The following is an 18715-nucleotide window of genomic DNA, read 5'->3' as shown; positions in this document are numbered from 1 at the left end:
TGTGTAGAAACCTCCACTTGTGTCAGTCTACAGCTTCTAATTTGAGAAAGGTGTATAAAATAAACTGAGAGGGTAAGCCACTTGTTCATGGCAACATACAGTGCATGCCTCTGGCAGGACTAGAATCCAAGACTTCTCAACCCTAAGACTCTACCCATTCTGTAAAACTACCAGTGGTCAAATTAATCCAGTAGCAAAGATGCATCAGGAAATCATGAAACCACCATAATTAAACAGGAAGCTGCGTGTTTCTTAGCTTTAATAAATGTCCATATGAAATAACATTTTAACCATGTTTTCATAACGGGAACAAGAGCAAGTCTTTTTTTTCCTATATTCATCATTTTGTGAACTGAAAACACCACCTCCACCCCCAACTACATTCTTAAGACTCACTTATTCCATATTTAGAAAGTAGTTTCACAACCTCTTTAGTAGTGATGTTTTACTTCTCTTTAGAAATCTTACATTATCTAAAATATTGACCATAGCTCCATTTGGAACAGCTCTAATGTTATCAAATCATGTCAGCTTGTTTTCTGTATTTTTCCAGTAAGAAAGTATGTTAATATAGCATCTTGAAATTTTGGGTGTAGTTTAGCTTTTCCTTATTTTTCATGTTTGTATGTGTGTGAAAAAGGATTTTGAGTATGCTTGGTGTGCATCTGATTCCAGTGCAGATTTGTTACTCTTCACTATATCCTAAATTTAGCTTTGAATTTACTAATGTGTATCTGAGCTATATTATGTAGTATGATTTACATTTCATTGTTATTTCACTTGACAATTAAGTCTGTTGTATGGAGATTCTGCCCGCAAATAAAGGAAGAGATAAGTGAACTAATAATTTTTCTCATTTATTTTTAGAACCAGGGAATGTCATTTCAATTCTAATTTCTTCTGAATTTTTGAAGATGGATTCATTAGTAAGTATTCATAAAGACTCCCAAGTCTTTTACTTCATTGTATTGGGAATGCTTGATCATCAGATATACCTCGATCTTTTATTCTTCAGGTATATGGAAAATCCTGTCACATCTTTTTGTTCCAAATTCATTATTTAATTTTTAAAAAATGGTTCTAATTTCCTTTTAGAAAAAAAAAATCCTGAACAAAAATGTTTGTGTGAATAACTTGCTAGCTTTTAGAGATTCCAGTTTGAGGAATGTGGCAGGGGGTCAGAAATATTATAATAATGAGATTAAAAAATGTAAAGCTCTTTGCAAAACTTAGAAGTGCTGTATAAATGTGAGCTGTTATTATTTGTGATACGCCACTAAAAGTAGAGAGGCCTTATTCTTAGGTGGGATGATGCAAAACAATTGTATATTTGCCTGTCAAACTAATTTTATTTTGACAACCACCTTAAAGGAAGAGTAAACTGACTAATTTTAAGTTAATACTCAGTGTAAAATTGAAGTTCTTTAAGTGTAATTAGTTTATGTTATGTGTGTTGTAAGGAATAAAGAAATTAATGCTCAAATTTTTTTAAATGGGAATTTTATGTAGGCATACAGAAAATTAATAGATGCTCATGCCTATGCCTGATGTCATCCAATAAGACATCAACAAAATTGTACTATAATGTCCATTTTTCAAATGCAAAAATTTCTATGACATTTTACTTGTCAGCATTGTACTGCCAGCTAGACTTGTAAAGCTCCATTCTGGGCCCTCTTTTCAGTTCCATTCAAACACTTATTAAGTGCCTATTGTGTGTAAGGCCCTAGGGAGAGAGAGACATTAGCAAAATAATTGCAGGCACCAAAGGGTTTGTTCTACCAGGGTGTGCAGCATGTATGTACATGCAACATGTAGATAAGTAAATGCAGAATAATTTCAGGAGAGAGAGAACTCCAAGAGCCAAGAGAAAAGCCTTACATCTGAGATGAGGCCTGGGCTGTGCTTAGAACAACCTAAGGATTCTAAGAGAAAGAGATGAGGAAGGAATGCATTCCAGACACTTAAGGTCTCTGAGATGGGGCACAGAATGTCCCAGGCAGTGACACAGCTATCTCTCATTTGGCAGCCGAGTAGAGAATGGATCAGAGATGAAGGGAAATGGAAGCAAGGAGATAATGAAGGTCAGAAATGATGAGGGTGAACTAGTTAGAGAGGAGACAAGTGCAAGAGACGTTGAGGAAAGAGATAGGAATAACTAGAAACTAGCTAAGTAGGAGAGAGGCAAGAAGGCAAACCTGGGTGACAGGAAGGAGTCATCCTTGACTTTTCCCTTTCCTTCATCCCCCGCATCTAATCGGTTCCCAAGTCTTACTGATTCTAGGTCCATATTTCCTGCATCTACTCTCTTCTCTCCACTACTTCCCCAGTCTCCCTACTTCAGGTCCTCATTACCTCTTACCAAGACTACTGAACCAGCCTACTAATTGGTCTCCCTGCTTCAGGTCTTTCCTCCAGATCATACTCTAAACAGCTGCCAAATTGGTATTCTTAAAACATAGGTGTGATTAAAAGCATTCACTTTTTCAGAAACCTTAAGTGGCTCCTGCTGGCCTATAGGATAAAATACAGAATCTGTGACCTAGCAATTTAAAGCCCATCCACACTGGATTAAACACCTTTGCTATGACCAAATTTGCATTAAAGATATTCTCTGTACATGGTGTCCCTGCTTCTTCCTGGAATACTCTCCTTCCTCATCTCTGTCCATTAGAATCCCCATCTTCCTTCAGAGTCGCTACCTCCTACATGACATGAACTGCTGTGTTTATATATCCTCAACACCCAACATGGTGCCTTACATATAATAGGCATTTAATAAATTGAAGCTTAATGTCATACAGTCTTCATTAAAGTTCTATTCTAATTCTTTACTTTGGCTGAGACAGGACCATGGTCTCTTGAGGACTTTGCCAATGAAACACAAGCCCTGGCAGGCCCACCTGAGCCAGAATACCTTTGAAGCACAGTCCCAGAGATAAACTCTTTGTCAGGTCCTTTATCTGAAAATCAACCTTAGTCCAGAGAGGTTGATTACCTAGAGTTGTTTTTATTTTTTCCTAGAGTAAATCATGAAACTTAATCATGAAGAGTTTTGACCTTCATAGATGGAGAATGTGCCCACTGATGAAATAAAAAATATTTTATAGTAATTAATAAAAATATCATATGAATATAACTAAGGGTTCCATCACAAAAATAAGTGTTCTCATGACTTAGGTGTAAATTTCAGAGCCATTGAACTATGTATGTTTTTCATTTTTCTTTTCCATTGTTAATTCTTAAATTTGTTTCACAAATGTCATATGTGTGGTTTTTTTAGTATAAATTTTGACTCAGTAACTAATGAAACTATCTGAATTATACCACAATGTTGTTTGTAATCTTTTTAAGTTTACAGACTTTTCATAGTTTGGGGTCTTTAACAGTCATGATAGAGCAAGCACACTAGAAAGATGTGGTTCAGCCTAACGATACGACTTTTAGGTTACATGCCATGAGTTGGAAGACCTTAAGATGTTCAGAAATACTTATGCTTAAGTATTCTGTAAATTTAAAACACTACCTGCCACATCACCTGTGGAATGGTATTAATATTAGACAAAATTTAGTGTTATGTACTTGGGTCCATCATAAATGTTTATCATGTGAGCTTGTTGATATGCAGAAACACCAGCATTCATCCTATTATTTTCAATATTCATTGTCTTTTTTTCTTCTTTGTAGGTTGAACAGTGTATTCATTATTGCCATAAACACATGAATGCTATAGTATCCACCCCATGCAACATGAATTGTATTAATGCAAACCTCCTTACACGTATAGCTGACCTGTTCACACATAATGAAGTTGATGATGTAAAGGACAAAAAAGATAAGTTTAGGAGGTAAATTTAAAGGCTTAATTTTGAAATTCATAGTTTTTCCTTTAAGAAATAAATCAGTTTTATCTTTTGAATCTTTTTAGGACCTTGTATGTGAGATATCTTTCTTACAGAACAAATGTCAACTGTATGGTCAATAATTTTAAAACATTTAAATAAATACTTTTAAAAATGCTTTTTAAAAACATTCTACAGTGGTAGACTGTTTTAGAAATTTATCTAGAAACAATAGTGAATATTAGAAAAAACCACTAAGAATACTTGGGTTCTGATCCTCTGACCCAGTAAACTTGAAAGAATCATTTATTATTTCTTGTGCCTGTTTCCTTCATGTGTCTCACAAAATTATAAGAAAGAAATAGGCTAGGATATAAAGTTAATAGAAAAATACTATAAAAATATAAAACTTTTATCATGGTTAGGAAAAAATATAGTAGTTCAGATAGGTAAAGTCCTTCAGACAGAAGATAGCTGAACCCTAGAAGTCTTCAGTTTTTGGTTTGGTTTGGTTTTGGTTTTCTATTAAAGTATTCCTTGGGTGAGTATGACTAATTTGATGGCTATATATGTGCTTTTAGCCGTATCTTTAATTTCAGAAGGTAAGGATAATTGGCATTTTCCTTTTCTACCCATTCCCATTTCTAACAACCTGATTCAGACCCTTATTACCTCATACCTCTATCATAGTACAAAACCCACTTCTAAAAAACTACATGGACTTTCTGTTGTTTGAGATGAAATTTTAACTCCTTAGCCTTATCCAAGGTACTCTAAATCTGGCCCCAACCTACTTTTCTAGCCTTATTTTTCACCACACTCCTGCATATAAATCCTGTTCTCTAACCAAATTGGTCTGTCTGCCATTCCTTAAATGCAGCTGGTATTTGACCTTCCTATTTTTTGCTTATGCTTTTTTCTCTGATTGAAATGCCTTCCCCCACAGCCTCTGACTACTAAAATCCTGTTTCTTCTCTTTCCCCCCATATCTTTCATAGCTCAACTGCTTCTTTTACTGAAATTGTCCCAGATCTTTCTAACTGAGAGTGATCTTTTCCTCCCATGAATGACCTCCTACAACACCTACTCTCTGGATCGTTCATGTCATTTATACTTTTTTTTTTTGTAAATGGTTTGAGTTTTTTTGTTCTTTGCTATCTCCCATACTGGATTCATCAGAGGAGTTTCCTTCCATACTGGGACTTTTCTATACCCACTGAAATTGCTTTCTCCAAGGTAACCAGTGATCTCTTAATCAAAAAATCTGGCAGCTGCCAAAGTGATATACTTAAAGCATAGGTCTGACCATGTTATCTCCTACTCAAGACTCTCCATGGATTTCTAATAATCCCTAGGGCAAAATACAGATTTCTTCTTTTGGGTTCTAAAGCTCTTCACAATCTGGCTTCAGTCTGTTTTTCCAAGGTTACTTCTCTTCACTCTCCTTCATGTACTTCATGCCATACTGACCTGCTTGATATCCCTCCTCCACAAGATCTCATCTCCATTTTTTGGCATAAACTATCTCCTCCCATGACCCCCACCTGTAAGGAATTTCCTGCCCACCTCTGCTTTGTAGTATCCTTTGCTTCCTTCAAAACTCAGATGCCACCTACTGCAGGAAGGCTATATTTAGTGCCTGTCACCCCCAAAATATAATTTTTATGTATTTTATATTTTTTATATGTGGAAGGAAGGATTTTGCTTTTTGTCACATTATCAGAACTTCAGAGTTTGATAGTACCTTAGTGGCCATTTAGAAGAACCTATACCCAAAAAAGAATCCCTATTGTAACATGTGTTGTAGCTATTTGTCTCCCCTTCTAGAATAATTCTTGCAGGCAGGAACTATCCCATTTTTTTCTAGTGCATGTAATAGGCATGTAATAGACGCTTATTAATTGTTTAGAATAGTAGTCTAGTCTCTACTTAAAGATCTCCAGGAAGAGGGAAACCCACTAGGGATGATAATAATAATAGCTAACATATATGTAACTTTAATATTTGCAATGCACTTTACATATATTATCTAATTTGATTTTCACAACAATCTTGTGTGTAGGTAGCAAAATCTCCATTTTGCAGGTGAGGATACTGAGGCAGAGAGTTTAAGCAACTTGCCCAAGTCATACTGCTAATACATGTAGTGTCTGTAGAAGGATTTGAACTCAGGTGTTCCTGAATTCCAAGTCTAGCCCTCATTCCACTGTACCACCTGACTTACCTCTAGCTCCTCCCTCCCCATGTAGCCCTTCCATTTGGGAACATCACTAATTCTTTTTTTTTTTTTAATTTATTTAACATATTTAGTTTTCAGCATTAATTTTCACAAGAGTTTGGATTACAAATTTTCTCCCCATTTCTACCCTCCCTCCCACTCCAAGATGGCCTATATTCTGGTTGCCCTGTTCCCCAGTCAGCCCTCCCTTCTGTCACCCCACTCCCCTCCCATCCCCTTTTCCCTTCCTTTCTTGTAGGGCAAGATAAATTTTTATGCCCCATTGCCTGTGTATCTTATTTTCTTGTTGCATGCAAAAACATTTTTGTTTGTTTTTGAACATCTGTTTTTAAAACTTTGAGTTCCAAATTCTCTCCCCTCTTCCCTTCCCACCCACCCTCCCTAAGAAGTCAAGCAATTCAACATAGGCCACATGTGTATCATTATGTATAACCCTTCCACAATACTCATGTTGTGAAAGACTAACTATATTTTGCTCCTTCCCAACCCATCCCCCTTTATTGAATTTTCTCCCTTGACCCTGTCCCCTTTCGAAAGTGTTTGTTTTTGACTACCTCCACCCCCATCTGCCCTCCCCTCCATCATCCCCCCCATTTTTTTTTTATCTTCTTCCCTCTTCTTTCGTGTGGGGTAAGATTCCCAATTGGGTATGTATGGTATTCCCTCCTTAGGCCAAATCTGATGAGAGCAATGTTCACTCATTCCCCCCTCATCCGCCCTCTCCCCTCCTCCCACAGAACTGCTTCCTCTTGCCACCTTTATGGGAGATAATCCATCGCATTGTATCTCTCCTTATCTCCCTCTCTCAGTATGTTCCTCTCTCATCCCTTAATTTGATTTTATTTCTTTTAGATATCTTCCCTTCATCTTCAACTCACCCTGTGTCTGCTCTCCCCCCCCCTATACACACACACACACACACACACACACACGCACAGAGATATATATATACATACACATTCACCCATATATATACATAAACATGTATGTATGCATATTCCCTTCAGCTACCCTAACACTGAGGTCTCATGAATCATACACATCATCTTTCCATGTAGGAATGTCAACAAAACAGTTCACCTTTAGTAAGTCCCTTGCAATTTCTTTTTCTTGTTCTTTTTCTTGATTACCTTTTCATGCTTCTCTTGATTCTTGTGTTTGAAAGTCAAATTTTCTATTCAGCTCTGGTCTTTTCACTGAGAAAGCTTGAAAGTCCTCTATTTTATTGAAAGTCCATATTTTGCCTTGGAGCATGATACTCAGTTTTGCTGGGGAGGTGATTCTAGGTTTTAATCCTAGCTCCATTGACCTCCAGAATATCATATTCCAAGCCCTTCGATCTCTTAATGTAGAGGCTGCCAGATCTTGGGTTATTCTGATTATGTTTCCACAATACTCAAATTGTTTCTTTCTGGCTGCTTGCAGTATTTTCTTCTTGATCTGGGAGCTCTGGAATTTGGCGACAATATTCCTGGGAGATTTCTTTTTGGGATCTACTTGAGAAGGTGATCGATGGATTCTTTCAATTTTTATTTTGCCCTGTGGCTCTAGAATATCAGGGCAGTTCTCCTTGATAATTTCTTGAAAGATGATATCTAGGCTCTTTTTTTGATCATGGCTTTCAGGTAGTCCAATAATTTTTAAATTATCTCTCCTGGATCTATTTTCCAGGTCAGTGGTTTTTCCAAGGAGATATTTCACATTATCTTCCATTTTTTCATTGCTTTGGTTCTGTTTTATAATATCTTGATTTCTCATAAAATCACTAGCTTCCACTTGCTCCAATCTAATTTTTAAAGTAGTATTTTCTTCAGTGGTCTTTTGGACCTCCTTTTCCATTTGGCTAATTCTGCCTTTCAAGGCATTCTTCTCTTCATTGGCTTTTTGGAGCTCTTTTGCCATTTGAGTTAGTCTGTTTTTTAAGGTGTTGTTTTCTTCAGTGTATTTTTCAGTATTTTTTTGGGTCTCCTTTAGCAAGTCATTGACTTGTTTTTCATGGTTTTCTCGCATCCTTCTCATTTCTCTTCCCAATTTTTCCTCTACTTCTCTAACTTGCTTTTCCAAATCCTTTTTGAGCTCTTCCATGGCCTGGGACCAGTTCATGTTTTTCTTGGAGGCTGTTGGTGTAGGCTGTTGCACTTTATTGACTTCTTTAGGCTGTATATTTTGGTCTTCTTTGTCAGCAAAGAAAGAATGCAAAGTCTCAGACTGAATCTCGGTGCGTTTTCGCTGCCTGGCCATATTCCCAGCCAACTAACTTGACCTTTGAGTTTTTCAGTGGGGTATGACTGCTTGTAGACTAGAAAGTTCTATGTTCCACGTTTGGGGGGGAGGTGCCAGCTCTGCCACACCAGCACTGCTCCTTACCCAACCCCCAACCTGGACTGGGCTTAGATCTTCTGCAGGCCGTGCACTCCTGCTCTGATCCGCCACTTAATTCCTCCCACCAGGTGGGCCTGGAGCATGAAGTAACAACAGCTGTAGCTGCCCCACCTCCGCTGCCCCTGGGCTGGAAGCTGAACCGCGAACTCCTTCCACTCCTGCAGCTTTTCCCACTAACCTTCTCAGCAGTCTTTGGTGTTTGTGGGTTGAGGAGTCTGGTAACTGCTGCAGCTCACTGATTCAGGGCGCCAGGGCCCCCTCCGCCCGGCTCCTGGTTTCTTTGGTCCATGCCGCTCGGGCTGGGCTCTGCTCCACTCTGTTCCCAGCTCCCAGCTCCGTGTGGGATAGACCTCACCCAGAGACCATGCAGGCTGTCCTGGGCTGGAGCCCTGCTTCCCTCTGCTATTTTGTGGGTTCTGCCATTCTAGAATTGGTTCAGAGCCATTTTTTATAGGTTTTTGGAGGGACTCGGTACAGAGCTCATACTAGTTCCTGCTTCCCAGCCGCCATCTTGGCTCCGCCCCCCCTTCCAATATCTTTTAAGGAACCAACATCACTAATTCTTAAGTTTTCCCTAACATTTAGCTAAAATTTGCCACTTGGTAATTTCTATCCCCTAAGCTTATTTCTGCTCTCTGGGCCAAACAGAACACTAGTCGCCCTTCCATATTAGTAGCCCTTCAGATATGTGAACTGTCATATACCTCTTATCTTCTCTTAAAATTAAACATCTTGATTTCCTTTATCTGCTTCTTATATGACACTGTCTCCAGACCTTTTTTGCCATCCTGGTTGCCTCCTCTAGATAGTTTCTTGTTTACTGCCCTGTGTAGAATAGAGTACCCACTAGTGAACACATTATTCCAGATGTTGTCTGTCCAGTACTGAGTACAGAGGGACTAACACAGGACCTGGGTTCGAATCTCACCTGTAATGCTACCTCTGAGACCTTGAGCAAGTCACTTAGTCTCTGTGGGTCTCAGTTTCCTCATCTGTAAAAGTGGAAATTGCTCTTGGGGGCCTCTGAGGCTATTCTAGCTAGTAAATCTAATGATCCTGGGACCTCCTTATTCCTGAAGTTATGCCTCTTAACACAGCTCACGATCGCAGTAGCTTTTTCGGCTGCTACGTTATTCTGTTGACTCATGTTGAGCATGTAGTCTACTGAAACCCACAGATCGTTTCCCAGATAGACTGCTGACTAACCATGCCTTCTTCACCCTGTATTTTGTAAGATTCTTTTTTTGTTTGTTTGGTTGGTTTTTGGCAGGGCAATTGGGGTTAAGTGACTTGCCCAAGGTCACACAGCTAGTAAGTGTGTCAAGTGTCTGAGGCCAGATTTGAACTCAGGTCCTCCTGACTCCAGGGCTGGTGCTCTACTCACTGCACCACCTAGGTGCCCCAGATTCTTTTTTTAACTCAAATGTAAGAATTTATTTATCCATACTGACTTTCATCTTATTAGAATTAGCCTAGTATGCTAGACTATCAAGATCTTTTTAGACTTTGAATGTCATCTAGTGTGTTAGCTCTCCCTCCCAGCTCATGCTACCTGCAGATTTGGTGAGTGTGCCTTCCCTCCCTTTGTCCAAGTCATTAATGAAAGTGTTTGGTAGCACAGAGAAAAGCTCCACTGCACTCCACCAGAGACATTCTACTCAGTCAATATAGGACTGTTAATGGCTATACTTTGAATCCAACCAATTCTGAATCAATCTAATTATATTAGTGTCTGTCCTATATCTCTTAATCTCACATGGGTGCTTACAGCTTCAGGTGGAACAAACCTTAAAGGCCCTGAAGTCCAACCCCATAATTTTACGGATGAAGACACAGAATAGAGAAGTTTAGTGCCTTGGTTAAGGTCACATGGTTAACAAGGGTCAGGGATGGGATTCAAACCCATTTCTTCCCAACTTCAAAGCCAGCGCTCTGTTATGCAGTGAATAGTATGAGATAGTTCGTTAGATGTTTTGCTAAAGGCTTGGCAAACTGTATTAACAGAATTCTACCAAAGTGGTAACCCTACTGCAAGAAGAAATAAGCTTGGTATGGCGTGATTGATTCTTTATGACCTCATGGAGATTCTTATAGAGGTTCATCAACCATCTCTTTAATGATTCATTAAAGAATTTTGCCAGGAGTCAAAGTCAAGCCCAAGAACCTATAACTTTCAAGTCCTTTTGTCTTCCTTCTTTAGAAAATTGATGCAACATTTGACCTTTTCCAGTCCTTTAGTAACTTTCTAGTCTTTCAGATATTGGTGACAGTGGCTCACCAGTCGCTTTTATCAGTTCTTGAATTCAGTAATTAGGTTATCTTTTATTACCAAAATATTTTAACTATGAACTTCCTGTTATCCCTTTTTCTGCTGTCATTTCCAGTGCAAAAGTCATTCTTGACTGAAAACACTGAAACAAAAGTTGATATGTCCATCTAGAGCCATACTCCAGGCGTGGGATTCATCCAACTGACTCTCAATGATAGCAGTGAAGACATATTCTCCTCTCTGTGTTAGGGTCTCTGGTTTTTCTTGGATATTTATGTAAACTTTGGGCATTTGGTGTAAAGGCATTTGAGGCCATGATTTTTACAACTGGTTCCTTTCATGATTTTTTTCTTCTGTGAACTTCTGGCTATCTCAACTGCTGTTCTTCCTTCACTATAGTTACCTGCTTTGGTTTCTGTATTAATAAATAAATATAGCCAGTTTTCTTTGTACCCCATCCATTTTATTTTGAAGCCCTTTTGATTAGATTTGCAAGATACTAGGCAAGTACGTTATTACTAGCTACATTCTTGACCAGGAGTTTATAAAGTCTTTAGTTCCTCAGTTTCGAGATGTGCTCAGTTAAGTTAAACCTCATTGTCAGATATTACCTTCTAGCTAGATGTTGACTTTCCAAATCAATTACGCTCTTCTACAGTCAAACTCAAATAGAAGCGGAGGGGACGTTAAACTATACCTGAGGATCCCTGTGGGTAGCATATTTAGAAAACCCGATGTTACTATCTATCATATTTTTATTTGTGTTGTTATATATGTACCATGATTAGTTTTCCAAATTAAATATTTGTTAAATACTTAATTTGGTTCCCTTGCAGTCAGGAGTGCTTTGTGGTTTTTTTTTTCCTGTTTTCCTCCAGTTATGAGTAGCAATAAAGTTTATTAAATTTTTTAAAAATGGTAATATGAAAACAACATTTCTCAAAATATTTGGATCATTCTTAATTTTAAAAAAGAAACAACAGAAAGCAAATAAAACGTATATTATGTATCTTAACAAGACGGAAAAGCACTGAATAAAACCTTCTCGTAGACATCATCTCATCCAGGTTCTTCAGTTTACAGGTGAGCCATCTAAGGCCTGGCAAAGGAAAACGATGTGCCCAAGATTGTTGTTGTTGAGTTGTTTCAGTTGTGCCCAACTCTTCGTGACTCCACTTGGGGCCTTCTCGGCAAAGACATGGGACTGGGTTACCATCTCCCTCCCCAGCTCACCCCACAGAGTAGGAAGTGAGGCAGACAGGATTAGGTGCCTTGAGGCTAGCTCCAGACTCAGGTCTCCTGACTCCAGGCCTAGCACTCTATCCGCGGTACCACCTAGCTGCCCCAATATTACATAATTATTTATTGGAAGGGGCAAAGAGCATACCTAATTCTCCTAATCCCTAGTGTAGACATCTTTCAGGCAGCTAGGTGGCACAATGGATAGAGAACCAACTCCCATCCCCCCAGTCAGGAGGACCTCAGGAGACATGTGAGCCCTGTGTTTGACGCCTCTGTTGTTCTCCATCCCTTACCTTCAGCGGTCCTAGCTGGGGACTGTCTGAGCTGGTTCTACTGTTCCTTTTGTGGAGGAATTGTGAGGGAAGGGACAAGGAAGCAATGAACATTTTATATAGTGCCTACCATATACTAGGCACCATGCTAGGTACTTTACAAATATTAACATAAAAACCTTGTGAGCTAGGTGCTGTTGTTATCTATATTTTACCATTAAGGAAATTGAAGCAAACAAAGGCCAAGTGACTTTCCCAGGGTCCACAACTAGTGAGCATCTGAAGCTGGATTCTAATTCAGACACTCAGAATCAGGTCTTCCTCACTCTAGGCCCAGCACATTACTGTACCACCTAGAAGTATAATTAGAGGGCCCGGGGGTGTTGTGTTATTCCAGGATCTCAGAGACAGCTCAAGCTGGGGACCTGCAAGATTTTACTCTCTTAAGTGATTTGTTCCAGAGCAAAGTAACACCCCTACTCCTACTCTGGTCTGAGCTCTACAAGTTCTTGAGCAGGGTTTGGGTCTGGGCAACATGTCTATAGACTGGAGTTCCAGGAGACTGCTACTGGATTCAGCTACCACAAGCCAGCTGGAAAGTTTTAATGGACCTGAATGACAAAACTGCCCACTCCTCTTTGTTCTTGGATTCCTGCCTTGGGTATTGCCTTCTAAGCTTCATACTGGGCTAGGGACTGGAACTAAGACCCTGCTCAACCACTGGGGTCAGAGCCACACAGCTACATTTTGCTTCTGACCTTGTACTTTAATCACGCTTCTTAGCCTGGATTGGTCCTCCTAGGTTCAGGTTCCCTTCTCAGTCTGCTCTGGATCTGTGACCTGAAACCAAGTAGTGAGCAGTAGAGCTGGCAGTAGGAACCTGTTCCTGCACCCTGCACGAATACAGGTTCATCTGTGCTGGATTTGGGGTCTCTTCTTATTCTGGTGTGCAGCCTTAGCCTGCATCGAAATGCTCCACAAGGTGTACTCCTAGTCAAACCCTGTCCCCAGTGTCTGCAGGACTTTATGTCTGTTTTTCCTATGCTAACCTGGGCTGGAATAATGACCCCCTAGGATTTTTTTTCCCAGATCAGGACTAGGTCTGCTGCATTATCAAGACCTTTGTAGAGGAGTTGACCTGTGACCTCTTAATTGACTCCCCTAATAGCCTCAAACATGTAATATATATGTGGCCCTGGACAAGGCATTTAATCTCTACTGGCTTTAGTTTTCTCATCTGTAAAACTGGGGTTTTAATAGTGTCTGCTTCCCAGGGTTGTGAGGATCCAATGAGACAATGTTGGTAAAGTACTTTGTAGATCTTAAAGCACTGTATAATAATGCTGTTTTCTCAATCCTCATCTTCTCATCCTCTCTCCAGCCTTTGACACTGTCGATCAACTTCTTCACCTATGGCAGCTGGGCAGTGCTATGGATAAAGCACCAGGCCTAGAGTCAGGAAGACCTGAGTTCAAATTCAGCCTCAGACACTTCTTATTGTGTGACCCTGAGCAAGTCAGTTAACCCTTTTTGCCTCAGTTTCCCCATCTGTAAAATGATCTGGAAAAGAAAACAGCAAACCACTCCCGTGTCTTTGCCCAGAAAACCCCAGATGGGGTCTGGAAGAGTTGGACACAGATGAAAGGACTGAACAACACCAACAAAATGACACTCTTTAATACTCCCTTCTCTTTAGGTTTCCATGACATTGTTCTGTTGTGGCTCTTCTCCTACCTGTGTCCTCTCCTCAGCCTCCTTTGCTGGATCTGTATCCAAGTCATCTTCCCTAGCCATGGATATAGCTCAGAGCTCTGTCCTGGGCCCCCTTTCCTCTCCATACTATTTCACTTGGTGATCTCATAAGCCCCTATGGTTATTCTCAAACCTATTCACCTAGCCCTTGCTTCTTTCCTGACCTCCAGACTCTTTTCCACCTGCCTGTTGGACATGTACAACTGGATGTCTTATAACTGTCTTAAGCTCAGCAAGTTCAGAATTGAACCACCATCCCCCCAGTTACCCAGGCTTGAAACCTAGCTGTCCTCCTCTACTTCTCACTCTAAGCCCCCATATCCAATTTTATGTCAAGGTATGTTGATTTTACCTTTGTAACATCTTTGGAATATAGCCTCTTCTCTCCTCTGCTGCTGCCATCATCCTGGCTGTCATCCTCTTGCACCTGGACCATTACGGAAGTGTGTGGGGTGGTCTCCTTGCCTCTAGTCTCTCCTTATTCTGTACGTCCTCCACTCACCCACCACAGTGATCTTCCTTAAGCACATGTCACTTCCCTTCTCAATAAGCACCAATGACTCCCTGTCATCTCTAGCATCAAATAGAAAAACCTCTGACATTCAGAGCTCTTCACAACACACACACACCCCAAATGATCACCCCAGTGATCCAGCGACACTGGCCTCCTTGCTATTCCTGAAACAAGATGTTCCCTCTCCAGATTCTCGGGTTTTCACTTGCTGTCTCCCATGCCTGGAATACACTCTTTCTCATCTCCACCTTCTGGCTTCCAGGCTTCCTCCAAGTCCCCAGCTAAAATTCCACCTTCTTTGAGAAGTCTTTCCAGATCCTCCTTTAATGCTAATGTATTTCCTCTGTTGATCATCTCCAGTTAATCCTCTCTGTAGCTTGCTTATACATAATTTTCGTGTTGTCTACCCCATTAGACTGAGCTCCTCTTTCCCTGTATCCTCAGTGCTTATCACAGTGCCTGACACATAGTAGGCACTTAATTCTTCTGGACTAATTGGCTTGAAACAAAGCAGTCATTTGGGTTAGAAATAAACATCCCATAGTCAGTGTAAGTCCTTGCAAAATGCTTCCTGTTCTCCATATTGATTCTTTATGTATAGGCTTGTTATTTAACTACTTGTCAGTATTCACATCTCCGCTAAGCACCTCCTGAATAAAAGCTTTGGTACTGGTAATGGCCGTACTCAATTTCTTAATAAATATTAAGCCGTACCCAACTTTCTTTTCTTTGTATATAAACAATAATGACCTCATCTTTGTGTCACCGATTTGATTTAGCAATTTACTTTTATCAATTTGTTCAGCTTACCAATTGTTTATTTACTCCAGATCTAGCACCAGTATCTGGCACATATTAGGTCCTTAATAAATGCTTGCTGAACTGAAATCACGGCCCAAACAGATAAAAATCCATGCACTTAGGACAAATTTCTCTTAGAAAAGGGTATTGAGATCTTTAATCTAAAATTTCTAATTTTTCCCCCTGTTGCTCTGATTGTTAGAGCCATTCCAATAAAAGGGGATCATGGCAGCCAGAACATATTTCAGTAGGTACTGAAGAGACTATTCATTAATTCAGGCAAATACTAGAACTTATAAAATCATAACTATGATGAATCCCCTTTAACCTCTATGACAGTGTCTAGAACGTTTTGGATTTTTCAACAAAAGAAGACAGGAGGGAAGAAGTTTATGTTTTATCTGATTTTATTATAAAGTCAGACTTTTGATTAAAACACTACCTCTTTGCAGTAATTTGCATAGCAAACTACAACAAAATTACAGGATTTTAACCCATGCAGCAGAGATGAGCCAAGAATTTATCCTAATTTCTTTGAATCCTATATAGTTGGATGAATTCTTTTCATAGTACTACCAGTCAAAATCTAATATATAGTTGCAACCAGTTGAAGACATATATTTGTCATTGACAGTAAACTTTTTTGTAAGAAGATTGAAAGACTTTTTGATCCAGAGTACCAGAATCCAGATTCTCGGAATAATGCGGCAACATTGTACAGGTAAAATAATTCTTCAATATTTATTATATGACAGACATTTTTCACCAAACCATATATTCCTAATTATAACTTTGAATGTTTCTGTTTTGTTTTCAAATTATTTTTAGATGCTATTTGTGTAAGAAACTTCTAACTAAAGAAACAGAAACAAGAATTCCTTGCATTCCAGGAAAAATCAACATAAATCAACATGGAAACATTGTTTATATTCACATAAGGTATGGTGAAAATAAACTGTAAACTTCCTTTGTTGTAAACTTTTCATGTATTTACAGAAATATTTCCATATGTCTGAGTGGAGAGAAGGGTACAAACAGAAAATACTAGGGAGGTAGATTGGACAAGACTCAGGTTTGGGAAAATGAAAAGTCAAGAATTACTTGGAGTTTCTGAACCTGGATAACAGTATTATTCCAAATAATAGACCATTTTTAGCAATAAATTAATGAGGTTTATTATATGTGAAGAGTTATGGGTAATACTGTTTTTCAATTTGGTTTACATCAGTAGAGTACAACACGGTAGAGATTATGTTCGATGTTGCTCAAGTTTCACCCTTAACCTTAAGGAATCTTGTCATGCTTGTTCTTTGATAAAGAGCTTTCAGGCTAAAGTGTTATGCTATTCCACACTGTGTATGTATATTATAAAATGAATTTCTTCAGAGTTGATTTTTTTTAAAGTATTAAAAACAAAAAATTGTCAGGAAACTGCTCTGAATAAAAATGGTAAAAAGGAAGTACTTTTATGAATCCATCAGGGAAAATTTCCACTATGAGGTACTGTCAGTATTCACAGATTTCTTATTAGGAATACAACAATGAATCAAGTTTCAGGAGAAAGAATTCTGAGTTTGCTCCATAAAAACACATACACTCACCCCAAAAAACCACCACCACCCCAACCAATAGATTCTCATATCACTAAATTAGAAGTAGATGCCATTTGATAATTTTAATCATAACAGAGTTTGGATGTTCTATTTGTACTTAAGACCAAATGCTGACTGATCTCCATCACAATTTTTTTCTTTTTGGACACTGAGTCTCTCTGTCTTGCTTAGGTTGAAAGGACAAGGGCTACTATTGATAGGGAGGGGAGCTTCTGTTTGCTGCATTTTAGGCAGCATATGCTTTCACCTGCTAGTTCCTGCCCTGCGCCACCCCCAGTCACTTTGTGTTTACCGTGTATGTGTGTTTCAACATTCTTATACATTTACTTTTTTGTTTACCCTGCTAGACCATAATCTCTTTAAAAGCAACATTTTTGTTTTTGTAATCCCCAGGACCTAGCATAGTGCTTGCTGTATGGTAGGTATTTAATAAATGCTGGTTGGTTGACTGATAGAGATGTGATACAATGACAAAATGTTTGGAATCACCAGGAATGCCTGTCAATTGTTACAACATATACACTTATAATAATTTCTGTATGACAGAGCTTTCTGTTTCCCCAGCATTCCACTTAATTCAAGCAATAGTTGATGACGAGAATATATGTAAAGCAAATGCTATACAAATGTGGGCTCTTCTGACAATGATTACAAAAATAATTTGAGTACCATAAAATAGGCACTCTCCAAGGTTTATTATAACTGAATTTGACCTGCAGGATCTAAGTCTAAAATAAATTGCTTATGTTGCTGTTCATTAAAATAAAATTACTTATCCTCTCCTCAGAGATAAAACTTGGGAAGTTCATGAATATTTGGTTAATCTTTTTGAGGAATTAAAGTCTTGGAGAGATGTGTACTGGCGATTATGGGGGACTGTCAATTGGCTGACATGTTCTAGATGTCACCAAGTAAGTACTTTTGTCTTCATTATTTCCTGTTCAGTGTCTATATAAAAGAAGCAAAATCTTATGGTCAAATGTCAGGTGCTGTTTCCATGTTTGCATCTGACAGTTTCAAATGTTAAATCAATATTTTTTTCTTTGTGAAAATATAAGAGAACAATACAGTTTTCACTTACATTCTATAAAAGAATATAGAGTATAGTGTACATATATAGTATAAAATACTATATTCTATAGTAGATTACATTTTCATAGTCATACAGTACTGAAAGATACAGAGAATAAAGGATCTTCCTATGCTTATTGTTTTTAATTTAAGTTTTTAGTTACATTTTAAGTTCCAAATTGTTTCCCTCCCTCCCCATCCCACACTAGAGAAGACCACCATTTGACATAGATAGATAAATATATGTAAAACCATGCTGTGCATACTTCTTTTCATCAGTTCTTTCTCTAAAAATGAATAGCATCTTCCTTCATAGGTCCTTTATAGTTGATTTGAGTATTTATAGTACTCAGAATAACTTGGTTGTTCACAATTATTCTTCGAATAATATTACTGTTACTGTATACAGTGTTCTCTTGGTTCTGCTCATTTCATTTTTCATTATTTCATGCAAGTCTTTCCATGTTTCTCTAAAATCACCCAGCTCATCATTTCGTACAGCACAGTAGTATTCCATCACAATCATATATCACAACTTGTTTAGCCTGATGGGCATCCCTTCAATTTCTAGTTCTTTGCCATCACAAAAAGAGCTGCTATAAATATTTTAGAACATATAGACTCTTTTCCTTTTTCCCTAATCACTTTGGGAAACAGACTTAAGAGTGGTATTGCTGGGTGAAAGGTTATACACAGTTTTATAACTCTTTGGGCAGAA

General features: G+C 38.6%; 1 protein-coding gene across 3 annotated transcripts in view; it reads left to right on the top strand.

Moving 5' to 3' along the window:
* Nucleotides 1–18715, top strand: part of KIAA1841 (KIAA1841 ortholog) — a 68642-nt gene that overhangs the window by 26057 nt on the left and 23870 nt on the right. For all 3 annotated transcript variants that reach the window (XM_036751513.1, XM_036751514.1, XM_036751512.1), the window contains exons 6-10: nucleotides 868–926; nucleotides 3688–3848; nucleotides 15948–16034; nucleotides 16142–16252; nucleotides 17714–17837. In XM_036751513.1, the coding sequence (XP_036607408.1) occupies nucleotides 868–926; nucleotides 3688–3848; nucleotides 15948–16034; nucleotides 16142–16252; nucleotides 17714–17837 (542 nt within the window). The remainder of the gene's footprint in view (nucleotides 1–867; nucleotides 927–3687; nucleotides 3849–15947; nucleotides 16035–16141; nucleotides 16253–17713; nucleotides 17838–18715) is intronic.

The sequence above is a fragment of the Trichosurus vulpecula genome, chromosome 3 (genome assembly GCF_011100635.1).
Source record: "Trichosurus vulpecula isolate mTriVul1 chromosome 3, mTriVul1.pri, whole genome shotgun sequence".
In the NCBI taxonomy this organism is placed as follows: domain Eukaryota; kingdom Metazoa; phylum Chordata; class Mammalia; order Diprotodontia; family Phalangeridae; genus Trichosurus; species Trichosurus vulpecula.
Note: the sequence above shows the minus strand (reverse complement) of the source record. Positions and strands in the feature narration are given on the sequence as shown.